The sequence below is a fragment of the Hyperolius riggenbachi genome, chromosome 10 (genome assembly GCF_040937935.1).
Source record: "Hyperolius riggenbachi isolate aHypRig1 chromosome 10, aHypRig1.pri, whole genome shotgun sequence".
Lineage (NCBI taxonomy): Eukaryota > Metazoa > Chordata > Amphibia > Anura > Hyperoliidae > Hyperolius > Hyperolius riggenbachi.
Window position 1 is genome coordinate 229827805 of NC_090655.1, and position 13341 is coordinate 229841145.

The 13341-nt window shown below is 46.4% G+C and overlaps 1 protein-coding gene across 2 annotated transcripts in view; it reads left to right on the forward strand.

The window, feature by feature from the left end:
* Nucleotides 1-13341, forward strand: part of LOC137534750 (zinc finger and SCAN domain-containing protein 2-like) — a 35441-nt gene that overhangs the window by 20263 nt on the left and 1837 nt on the right. Inside the window, exon 3 of one of the 2 annotated variants that reach the window (XM_068256380.1) lies at nucleotides 5942-6421. In XM_068256380.1, coding sequence (XP_068112481.1) covers nucleotides 5942-6421 — 480 coding nt within the window. Of the gene's footprint in view, nucleotides 1-5941; nucleotides 8081-13341 lie in introns of those variants that run through there. The other variant, XM_068256379.1, reaches the window with a different exon arrangement.

Genomic DNA, 13341 nt, shown 5'->3' on the forward strand with positions numbered 1-13341 from the left:
TCTCAGGGCAATCTGAGCGTGTAGGCGGGTGATTGGGTGCCCGCAAGGGGCAGATTAGGGTCTGATCTGATGGGTAACAGTGACAGGTGGTGATAAGGGGTGATTGATGGGTGATTGATGGGTAATTAGTGGGTGTTTAGGGTAGATAACAGATGTAAACACTGCGCTTGGGAGGTGATCTGACGTCGGATCTGCGGGCGATCTATTGGTGTGGGTGGGTGATCAGATTGCCCGCAAGGGGCAGGTTAGGGGCTGATTGATGGGTGGCAGTGACAGGGGGTGATTGACGGGTGATTGACAGGTGATCAGGGGGATAGATGCATACAGTACACAGGGTGGGGGGGGGGTGTCTGGGGGGAGGGGGGGGGGGTCTGGGGAGAATCTGAGGGGTGGGGGGGGGTGATCAGGGGGGGATAAAAAAAAATAGTGTTGACAGATAGTGACAGGGAGTGATTGATGGGTGATTAGGGGGGTGATTGGGTGCAAACAGGGGTCTGGGGGGTGGGCAGGGGGGGTCTGAGGCGTGCTGTGGGCGATCTGGGGCGGGGTAAAATCAGTGTGCTTGGGTGCGACATAGGGTGGCTGCAGTCTGCCCTGGTGGTCCCTCGGACATTGGGACCACCAGGGCAGGAGGCAGCCTGTATAATACACTTTGTAAACATTACAAAGTGTATTATACACTTTGTATGCGGCGATCCGGTGTTTAGTAACCCGCCGGCGCTTCCGAACTGCCGGCGGGTTACTGCGCGAGGTGGGCGGAGCCAGTCCCCGGCGGCCGATCGCGTCACGAATGACGCGATCGCGCCGCCCATGCCCCTACAAGGACCGCCGCCAATTGTCAATATGGCAGTCCTTGCGGGGTCCACTTCCCGGCCGCCATTTGTCAATACGGCGGTCGGGAAGTGGTTAAGGCCCCGGTAAAGGAGTTGGGATAATGCTTCATAGGAGCCCAGTTGGGCTGCCTCAAGCACCGTAGCTGCATTAGATTCATCAGGGCATAACCACCAATGTGCTGTTACAAGTATGCTGGCAAGGTAATATTTTTGCAAGTGAGGAAAGGCAAGACCCCCCTCTGTCCACGGCCTCTGGAGCTTTTTTAGGCTTATTCTAGAGGATTTTTGATTCCAAATGAAACTGAGGAATAGAGAATTAAGTTGGGCAAAGAACTTTTTAGGGATCCAGATAGGACAATTCCGGAACACATATAGCATGCGGGGTATTATTTTCATCTTAATTAAATTAATTCTGCCCACTAAGGATAATGGAAGAATTTGCCAGTTATGTAAACATTGCTTGGTATGGGCAATTAAAGGCAGAAGGTTGTCCGCATAGAAGTCAGCTATATTGTTTGTAATTTGTATCCCAAGGTACTTGGTTCTGGGGACCATTTCCAGGGTGAACGTTGCGTTGTTCAGAGGTGTGAGCGGGAGAAGTTTCGACTTCTTCCAATTGACCCCAAGGCCAGTGAAGGTCAGAAAATTTTCAAATATATCTAAGACCCCTTTTAAAGAACTGACCGGATCATCTAGAGACGTTTTGCATCTTTAGCTGATTCCTTTTGTATACAGTGGGATGCGAAAATTTGGGCAACGTTGTTAATCGTCACGATTTTCCTGTATAAATCGTTGGTTTTTATGATAAATGTCAGTTAAATATATCATATAGGAGACACACACAGTGATATTTGAGAAGTGTAATGAAGTTTATTGGATTTACAGAATGTGTGCAATAATTGTTTAAACAAAATTAGACAGGTGCATACATTTGGACACCATAAAAAAGAAATGAAATCAATATTTAGTAGCTCCTCCTTTTGCAGAAATTACAGCCTCTAAATGCTTCCTGTAGGTTCCAATGAGAGTCTGGATTCTAGTTGAAGGTATTTTGGGCCATTTCTCTTTTCAAAACAGCTCTAGCTCATTCAGGTTTGATGGCTTCCGAGCATGGACAGCTCTCTTTAACTCACACCACTGATTTTCAATTATATTCAGGTCTAGGGACTGAGATGGCCATTCCAACATTGTACTTGTTCCTCTGCATGAATGCCTTAGTGGATTAGTGGATTTGAGCAGTGTTTAAAGGGATACTGTAGGGGGGTCGGGGGAAAATGAGCTGAACTTACCCGGGGCTTCTAATGGTCCCCCGCAGACATCCTGTGCCCGCGCAGCCACTCACCGATGCTCCGGCCCCGCCTCCGGTTCACTTCTGGAATTTCTGACTTTAAAGTCAGAAAACCACTGCGCCTGCGTTGCCGTGTCCTCGATCCCGCTGATGTCATCAAGAGCGCACAGCGCAGGCCCAGTATGGTCTGTGTCTGCGCAGTACACTCCTGGTGACATCAGTGGGAGCGAGGACACGGGCGTGCAGGCGCAGTGGTTTTCTGACTTTAAAGTCAGAAATTCCAGAAGTGAACTGGAGGCGGGGCCGGAGCATTGGGGCGTGGCTGCGCCAACACAGGATGTCTGCGGGGGACCATTAGAAGCCCCTGGTAAGTTCAGCTCATTTTCCCCCGACCCCCCTACAGTATCCCTTTAAGGTCATTGCCTTGTTGAAAGTTCCAGCCCCGGCGCAGCTTCAGCTTTGTCACTGATTCCTGGACATTGGTCTCCAGAATCTGCTGATACTGAGTGGAATCCATGCGTCCCTCAACTTTGACAAGATTCCCAGTCCCTGCACTGGCCACACAGCCCCACAGCATGATGAAACCACCACCATATTTTACTGTAGGTAGCAGGTGTTTTTCTTGAAATGCTGTGTTGTTTTTCCTCCACGTACAGCGCCCTTGTTATGCCCAAATAAGGCCCCGTTCACACTTGCGTTTCTCGTACAAACGGACCAGATGACCGGATCCGGATCGGAACCGTACGGATCCGGTCCGGTTGCATCAGGTATGTATACGGCTGCGATCCGGATCCGTTTGGTAAAAGATAATAAATAAACTATATAATTGTTGGGGTCTGGGAGGTCAGCAGAAGGTGGACCTGTAGAATCAGGTCCTCCGCTGTTTAGGCCTCACCTCCATGTCCGACATACTGCCAAACAGCTCCAGCACGTAAGTCACTGCTGCTCCACTCCAGAAATGCTGGGCCCATGTGTCCCCATCCAAAATGGCCGCTAGAAAACGCACAGGAAGTGGTAGAACGTCAGGTGTTTATAGCCAGTGTGTTCTGTGCTTTCCGTTTCCCATTGGTTTCTATGCACGGATGGTGCAGTCAGGCCCCGGTCCGGGTGCGTGGGCCGGATGATCCGGACCCGAAAAATAGAGCATGTTGGAAAAGTGTCCGGATCCGATCCGGCTCCGTTCTGTATGGAACAGACGCATGTGAACGTCCGAATAGACTTTGCATTGCTATGCGGAACGTACGTTCCGTTTGTACAGTATACGGTCCGGATCCGATCAGGCGAATCCGGACAGCGAACGCTAATGTGAACCAGGCCTAACTTTTTTCAGCAGTCCACAGCACCTTATTCCAAAATGAAGCTGGCTTGTCCAAATGTACTTTAGCATACCTCTATCGGCTCTGTTTGTGCTGTGGGCGGAGAAATGGCTTCCTCTGCGTACAGCATTGTGTAAAGTGCACAGAATGGTTGAGCGATGCACAGTGACTCCATCTGCAGCAAGATGATGTTGTAGGTCTTTGGTGCTGGTCTGTGGGTTGACTCTGACTGTTTTCACCATTCGTCGCTTCTGTTTATCCGAGATTTTTCTTGGTCTGCCACTTCGAGCCTTAACTTGAACTGAGCCTGTGGTCTTCCATTTCCTCAATATGTTCCTAACTGTGGGAACAGACAGCTGAAATCTCTGAGACAGCTTTCCGTGTCCTTCCCCTAAACCATGATGGTGAACAATCTTTGTCTTCAGGTCATTTGAGAGCTGTTTTGAGATGCCCCATGTTGCTACTCTTCAGAGAAATTTAACAGAGGAGGCAAACTTACAAATGATCCCCTTAAATACTCTTTCTTATAATTTGATTCACCTGTGTATGTAGGTCATGGGTCACTGAGCTTACCAAGCCAATTTGAGTTCCAAAAGTTAGTTCTAAAGGTTTTGGAATCAATAAAATGACAACAGTGCCCAAATGTATGCACCTGCCTAATTTTATTTAAACAATTATTGCGCACTTTCTGTAAATGCAATAAACTTCATTTCACTTCAAAATTATCACTGTGTGTCTCCTATATGATATATTTAACTGACATTTTTTATCGTAACAACCAACGATTTATACAGGAAAATCATGAAAATTAACAACGTTGCCCAAACTTTCGCATCCCACTGTAGGTGTTATAACAGTATCCATAGCTACAGTGGGTTGCAAAAGTATTCTGCCCCCTTGAAGTTTTCCACATTTTGTCACATTACTGCCACAAACATGAATCAATTTTATTGGAATTCCACATGAAAGCCCAACACAAAGTGGTGTACACATGAGAAGTGAAACGAAAATCATACATGATTCCAAACATTTTTCACAAATAAATAACTGCAAAGGGGTGTGTGCATAATTATTCCCCCCCCCCCCCTTTGATCTGAGTGCAGTCAGTTGCCTATAGACATTGCCTGATGCGTGCTAATGACTAAATAGAGTGCACCTGTGTGTAATCTAATGTCAGTACAAATACAGCTGCTCAAGGAACACACAAGACAGGTCAGGGATCAAGTTATTGAGAAATGTAAAGCAGGCTTAGGCTACAAAAAAGATTTCCAAAGCCTTGAACGTCCCACGGAGCACTGTTCAAACGATCATTCAGAAATGGAAGAAGTATGGCACAACTGTAAACCTACCAAGACAAGGCCATCCACCTAAACTCACAGGCCGAACAAGAAGAGCGCTGATCAGAATTGCAGTCAAGAGGCCCATGGTGACTCTGGACGAGCTGCAGAGATCTACAGCTCAGGTGGGAGACTCTGTCCATAGGACAACTATTAGTCATGTACTGTACAAAGTTGGCCTTTATGGAAGAGTGGCAAGAAGAAAGGCATTGTTAACAGAAAGCATAAGAAGTCCCGTTTGCAGTTTGCCACAAGCCATGTGGGGGACACAGCAACCATGTGGAAGAAGGTGCTCTGGTCAGATGAGACCAAAATGGAACTTTTTGGCCAAAATGCAAAACTCTATGTGTGGCGGAAAACTAACACTGCACATCACTCTGAACACACCATCCCCACTGTCAAATATGGTGGTGGCAGCATCATGCTTGGGGGGTGCATCTCTTCAGCAGGGACAGGGAAGCTGGTCAGAGTTGATGGGAAGATGGATGGAGCCAAATACAGGGCAAACTTGGAAGAAAACCTCTTGGAGACTGCAAAAGACTTGAGACTGGGGCGGAGGTTCACCTTCCAGCAGGACAACAACCCTAAACATAAAGCCAGGGCAACAATGGAATGGTTTAAAACAAAACATATCCATGTGTTAGAATGGCCCAGTCAAAGTCCAGATCTAAATCCAATCGAGAATCTGTGGAAAGATCTGAAAACTGCTGTTCACAAACGCTGTCCATCTAATCTGACTGAGCTGGAGCTGTTTTGCAAAGAAGAATGGGCAAGGATTTCAGTCTCTAGATGTGCAAAGCTGGTAGAGACATACCCTAAAAGACTGGCAGCTGTAATTGCAGCAAAAGGTGGTTCTACAGAGTATTGACTCAAGGGGCCGAATAATTATGCACACCCCACTTTGCAGTTAATGATTTGTAAAAAATGTTTGGAATCATGTATGATTTTCGATCCACTTCTCACGTGTACACCACTTTGTATTGGTCTTTCACGTGGAATTCCAATAAAATTGATGCATGTTTGTGGCAGTAAAGTTAAAAAAAGGTGGAAAACTTCAAGGGGGCCGAATACTTTTGCAACCCACTGTATGTGGGAACTCCATAAAATTGTTAATTTCGTAATTCCTGACTGCTGAAATATAAAGAGACATATTTTTTTCCCCAACAGATGGACATTATACAAGGAATACCTTGGAGGGACGTCTTATCTCGCCTCCAGATGATAATGCAGAAGATAATGGCGTCACACAATATTCTCCAGGAGGAAACCCCATTACTGGAAATAGACATCACAGACTTTACCATAAGAAGAGATCACTGGATCCCTCTAATCCTGAGGAATCTTCTGACTCATCACATCCTGTTTCCTCAAACATGCAACCTATCTTTCCCAGTGCAGATAGTGTTGGACATAGAAACAATAAGACATTTCCACAGCAGAACAATTCAGTCCCTGAAGCAGACCAGAAAATTAACACAAATGAGCGACCATTTTCTTGTTCAGACTGTGGAAAATGCTTCTCTCGGAGAGCGTACCTTCTAGCACATCAGAGAGATCACACAGGCGAGCATCCTTTTTCATGTACAGAGTGTGGGAAAGGTTTTAGTTACGAACGAGAACTTGTTGTACACCAGAGAAGCCACACCGGTGAGCGGCCATTTTCATGTATAGAGTGTGGGAAAAGTTTCACTAAGAAGGGCAACCTCTTTGCACACCAGAGAAACCATGCAGGCGGGCATCCTTTTCTATGTACAAAATGTGGGGAGGGCTTCAGCTATAAGGAAGACCTTGTCAGACACCAGAGAATTCATGGAGCTGGACCGTTCTTTTCAAAAAACGTTTCAGCCACAAAGTAGGCTTTTGTAATCAGGAATGTCTTTTTTTGGTTTCCTGTTGTGAGTGTGGGAAGGGTTCCAGTCATAGAGGACACCATTCTGGAGGAAAGAGAATACACAAAGGAAATTAACTTTTATTTTGTTTTGTTCAGTGTCCAAATTTTTTGTTTAGAGAGAAAATCTTCTCGGGTGGAATGTGCTGGGCAGATTCACCGGCTGGCTTGTTTATCTCTCAGGGACTTCAGTGGTGAGATGCTCCAGCTGTTATCCCCAGCTGTCTTCCTCTCCAGTGTTCACTGACCCCTCCCACTTTATGCTTTCCACACCTACAAAGGGGTGTTGCCTTCTTTGTTGTGTTGTCGGCAGTAGTATATAACAATCCGGTGGGTGAAGGGAGGTTATTCCTCATAATGGCTGCACCATGTGTGTAGATTAACCAATATTGGCTATACATCCGCAATTCAGGATGTTGAGGTTTTACTTTGCTAAAGTGTACTTAAAATAGTGATTTTGTAACTATCACTTTTTATCACATTTTTTCCAAAAACACATACTGTCCTGTGCTGAATGTGAGTACAATAAACACAAACTCGGAACTCTTGTTCTACATACGAGCCTGATGATCTGATATGAACTGAATTTAAAAGAAAAAAGAGGTATATGCTCAAACCTGGTATCACCTAACTTGCATACTGGCTGCCAAAATGTGTACTGACAAATTTAAGGCCAGCTTCACAATGCAAATTGCCGGTGGCCTTCGGGGGAATACAGCGTTACTACGCAGTATTCCCCATCTGTCATCCGGCCAAACAGGAAGTGACGCTTACTTCCTGTTTGGGAAACGATGATGTGGTGGAAGCGTGTTTCTAAAATATGCTTCCGCACATAAGAAACACAGATAATTGCGGCAGGATTTTTAAAAGAGCGCTCGTTACATGATTTCCGGCCTGACGCAGATCGCCGCAGGAGCCGCATGGTAACATAGGTATTAAAGTGCGTTAGGGCACTTCCGGCCCAGCGTACCACAACATGGGGAGTGTGAACTCCCACAAAGATTAGCATTGGGCTGTGGTGGGATGCAGTAAGTTTACCACACTGCCTCAGTGTGAAAGGGCCCTAAAGGACAAAGCGAATGTATATCTGCTTGCCAGAATGAGCAGGGTCTAAACTAACTCAGTGCCATGCCCTGCAGGAGTTAGCCTATGCAAAATTCTTTGCTTCTCAACAGGGTGCCACGTGTAGGCATCCCATGCCCCCAAGAAATGGGGGGGGGGGCAGCCAGGGCTGTGGAGTCGGAGTCGTGGAGTCGGGCAATTTTGGGTGCCTGGAGTCGGAGTAGGGAAAAAATGCACCGACTCCGACTCCTAATGAATTTGTAACTGTAATTAAAATAGAAAATATGATAAAATGTTCTATTTCTCAGATAATAGTCATTAAAAATAATGTATATATACAGTAATAGCTGTGCTTAGTCCACAAAAATGAAATAAACCAATCAAAATTAGTTACTTGTGCTGCTTCAATAAAGCAGTCCCCGTATTTTTAAGGTCAGATATACATATCTGATTGTGACTGTATATATGATGCGTACACAGGAATCTCTTATATATACTAAATAACATCTATGCTGTAAGAATAAAGCCTGATGTGTAGCTGTGTCACTAATAGAGATGGTCAATGAGATGGAAATAATTCTGCACTGATGCTGATTTATGCAAATGTATGCACTCCCTTTGCTGATGAAATCAAATAATTTGATATGTTATTAAAATTTGGTTTGGTGACTACAAATTAAAGGGTACCTGAGACGGATGAAAAGTAAAGTTTTATACATACCTGGGGCTTCCTCCAGCCCCCTTCAGGCTAATCAGTCCCTCACTGTCCTCCACCACCCGGATCTTCTGCTATGAGTCCTGGTAATTCAGCCAGTCAGCGCAGTCCGGCCGCATGCCACTCCCACAGCCAGGAACATTCTGCACCTGCGCAATAGTGCTGCACAGGTGTAGTATGCTCCTAGCGGTGGAGTGTGTTCATGCGCACTACGCCAGACTGGCTCAAGTACCTGGACTCATAGCAGAAGATCCAGGTGCTGGAGGAGGACAACGAGGGACTGATTATCCTGAAGGCGGCTGGAGGAAGCCCCAGGTATGTATAAAACTTTAATTTCATCTGTCTCAGGTTTACTTTGTTACACAGTAGTACTATACTCTACATATGCACTCCTCACAGAGCTGCAGGGAATCCACTGAGAATGCTGTGCACATTGAACACAGAGGTGTTGTCTGTTTACAATCTCCTCATTCCCCTGCAGAGTACCTGCACATCATTCTTACATGTACCCACACTTACATTGCCTAGGGCCTGATAGATGTTCTTTGTTCCGGTTTGTACCTTTTACAAGTACTATTACTAAGGACTAGTTTTAGTCTAAAGGGAATAAATATAGTAGTCTACATATCCTTCTCACTTCAGTTGTCTTGTAAAATTCCCAAGCGTTGGCAGTTATGAGACGAATTTCATGTTACATACTTTTAATTAACAAAATTGTAATATGCAAATTAGAGGAGTCGGAGTCGTGGAGTCGGAGTCGGTGGAATCCTAAACTGAGGAGTCGGAGTCGGTGGATTTTTGGACCGACTCCACAGCCCTGGGGGCAGCGCTGACAGGACCCCAAGAACTGCTACCACTCAGGAGTGCTGCAACTGCACCCTGGGGAAGGGGCAGTCCCCCCCCTCCCCCTAGCTGCAAGAGTATGTTACATTCATGACCTGGGAATAACATCACCAAATGAAAGGGGGGGGGGGTTGATGCAGGCAGCCCCCAAGACACTGCCGGGGCAGCCACCTAACACCTACAACCCTCCTCCCCCCCCCCCCCCCCCCCAGGAAAAAAGAGCTTCTGTACTGCATTCAAAATAAAAATGATTATGATCTGATATGACTCAGATGCGGGAGGCAGACATCACCAAATTCCAAAAATGTATGTACCGTAAATAGAATCCAGTCCAGGTTTTCCAGATCATCCCCATGTGCCATCCCCTAAAGATCTGCTTCAGGTGTTATCAGGATGCATTTTGGCTGAGATGACATTGCTATATCTTTTTATTATGTAAGTTACAAAAGATAAATACAAGTTGGATAAAGCTTCTTTGTTGTGGAAGAGATCTGTACAATAAACAAGCTGACACATCATTGCATTCCAGCGGTTCTGGAGGTGTGATTAACTTTCAGGGATTATTTGCATATTTGGTAGTGATGCATTGTGGGACACCTCATATACTCACTCCAACCTGAATTATCTTAAATACCTTCTGTATTAAGAAGGCAAACTTTTGTTTTCCATAGCATTTTACTAAGGAGGCTTTTTAGTCTCTTTCAGCCCCTCATCCACTCCTACGACTTCTGGCTCACCATGAGCTTTCTGGGCCATCTGTAACTCTGGGTGTTATAAATCCTACCCCACAAGGCCATATTAATCCAAGCCATGCAGAGATGAGGATCTACCAAACTGAAACCATCTGCATGCATGTTGGATTAATTTGGATCTGTAATATAAACAAGCTGACACATCATTGCATTCCAGCAGTTCTGGAGGTGTCAGGAACAATAAAGAGATGATTTGCATATTCAGTAGTGATGCATTGTGGGGCACCTTAGAGCCCACTCCAACCTGAATTATCGCAATTACCTTCTGTTTTAGGAAGGCAAACTTCTGTTTTGCATATCGTTTTAGTAAGGAGGCGTTATAATCTCGTTCAGCCCCTTACACACTATGGCCTAGTGCACACCGGAGCGTTTCCGCTGCGGTTTGCGATCTGCTTGCAGGTGCGGATCCGCTAGGGTAATGTATTTCAATGGGCTGGTGCACACCAGAGCGGGAGGCGTTTTGCAGAAACGCATACTCCCGGGCTGCTGCAGATTTTGGATTGCGGATGCGTTTCTGCCTCAATGTTAAGTATAGGAAAACCGCAAACCGCTCTGAAAAACGGCACTTCAGAGCGGTTTGCCAGGCGTTTTTTGTTACAGTAGCTGTTCAGTAACAGCTTTACTGTAACAATACATGAAATCTACTACACCAAAACCGCTACACAAAACCGCAAAACGCTAGCTGAAACGCTGCAGAAAAATAAGAAAAAGCGTTTCAAAATCTGCTAGCATTTTGCGGATCTGCTAGCGGTTTTTGGTGTGCACCAGGCCTATGAGCTTGCTGGGCAATCTGTAACTATAGGAAGAGTGCAGTGTCCTGGCCTGCATAGTTACCCCTCCTTTAGGAAAAGTGCAGAGTTCTGACCAGAAGAGTTATCCCTCCTATAGGAAGAGTCCAGAGCCCTGACCTGCAAAGTTACCCCTCCTATAGGGAGAGTGCAGAGCCCTGACCTGCAGAGTTACCCCTCTTATAGGAAGAGTCCAGAGTTCTGACCTGCAGAGTTATCCCTCCTATAGGAAGAGTGCAGAGCCCTGACCTGCAGAATTACTTCTCCTACCGTATAGGAAGAGTGCAGAGTTCTGACCTGCAGAGTTACTCCTCTTATAGGGAGAGTGCAGAGTCCTGACCTGCAGAGTTAGAGTTACCTCTCTATAGGAAGAGCACAGAGTCCTGATCTGCAGAGTTACCCCGTCCTATAGGGAGAGTGCATAGTGTTGACCTTCAATGACCTCTCCTATAAGAAGAGTGCAGAGTTCTGACTTGCAATTACCTCTTCTATAGGAATAGTGCAGAGTCCCGACCAGCAACAACCTCTCCGATAGGAAGAGTGCACAGTACTGATTTTCAGAATTAGCCCTCCTATGTTGACTATGTGGAGTTTTCTCCCCAGCTCCCAATGTTGGACTAGGTCTGACAAGGAGCAGTATGGCTGTCGCTGGCCATGCCTTTCTCCTGCTCCCCCATCCATAGTGTGCCTTTCTCCTGCTCCCCATCCATAGTGTGCCTTTCTCCTGCTCCCCATCCATAGTGTGCCTTTCTCCTGCTCCCCCATCCATAGTGTGCCTCTTTCTCCTGCTCCCTCATCCATAGAGTGCCTCTTTCTCCTGTTCCCCCATCCATAGTGTGCCTTTCTCCTGCTCCCCATCCATAGTCCATTATGTGCCTTTCTCTTGCTCCCCCATCCATAGTGTGCCTCTTTCTCCTGCTCCCCCATCCATAGAGTGCCTCTTTCTCCTGCTCCCCCATCCATAGTGTGCCTCTTTCTCCTGCTCCCCCATCCACAGTGTGCCTCTTTCTCCTGCTCCCCCATCCATAGAGTGCCTCTTTCTCCTGCTCCCCCATCCATAGTGTGCCTCTTTCTCCTGCTCCCCCATCCATAGTGTGCCTCTTTCTCCTGCTCCCCCATCCATAGTGTACCTCCAGCTCCTAGTCTCCTATACACAGTGTGCATCTCGCCTCAGGAGTGGTGACTTCAGCATGGAGAGGGAGACAAGAAGCCAAAGGCATACTATAGAGAGGTGGGCCAGAATATTCTATTCTATAGGGAGGTGTGCCTTTTGTATATACATTTTAACAAGATGGACTTCAGCCAAGAGCTAACTGTTGTATCTTCTTACATCATTGTATGTTTTTATATTGTTCTATATTTCTCTACAAATATACACAAGCTAAAAATAAAAAAAAGATGTAGAAGTTGGATAAAACAACATCTATGCTGCTTTTCTTTCTAAATAGAATGGCTGTAGTCATGTTAGGGGACACATCACTCTCCCTTGCCCCTTAATGAGAGCTAAAGCACAGCATGCACATACTTACCTCTCCTCTCTGCAGTCTGCAGCGTAGTAGCATGCACCAGTGTTCCACCGTAAGGTCCTCAAGGTAAGTCAGGCAACATCCAGGCCTTGTGGAGGAACACTGGTGCATATTGCTGCGCTGCAAAGTGGAGAGGAAAGAGAGCAGAGCTGCGCAATGTAAGTATGTGCATGCTGCGATGGTGCTCTCATTAAGGGGGGCCCGGGGGTCACAGGCAGGCAACACTTGGGGGGAGGGGGAGCTGAGCTGGCAGGGTATTCTAGCATGGGGCACCACAAAGTTCACGGGGTGGGGGGGGAAGGATGCAACTTAGGCCCCTGTAAGATTACATTTTGGTCTTTTAGCCCCTTATACTTTCCTAGTGGTTCTGGGTCACGTCGCCCTGTAGTACTTTTCCAAGCCCTATCCCATAGAGCCATATCAATCCATGCTTTGTGCTGATGACGAGGACCAGAACGTTTAAAATAGGCTGTATGCATGTTGGGTTGATGTGGCTCTGTAAAATGTATAGGCTGTAGGTGGCTTTACACCAACGGTTCTGGATGTAAGCCTGTCTTTAGGGGCAAAAAGAGGTGATTTGCATATTCGGGAGTGATGCATCATAGGAAAGCAAATTTGCTCACTTAAAGCTGAGCTATCACAAATATCTTCTGGAATGCAAATCATACTCTGCATAGGTTTTTAGTAGGAAGTGTTTTTAGGTCCAGTGGCGTATAGCTAGAAATTATGGGGCCCAATAGCATCATGGGGCCCTCAGCACTAGGCACTCCTGAGCAATGCCACCTGTCCCTACCCTATGGATAGGAGTTGATTGGCAGTTTACATTACTGTGTAATGCACACTGTGTATAGCCCTGGGGCTGAGAAACAAGGTCAGAGGGTGGTGAAACAAAGGAAAGTTAATAGTGAACACATCAAGTACCACCTGGGCCTCCTCGGCTCCAGAGCCCCGTAGCAGCTGCTATGGCTATTGCTATGCCCCTGTTTAGGTCTC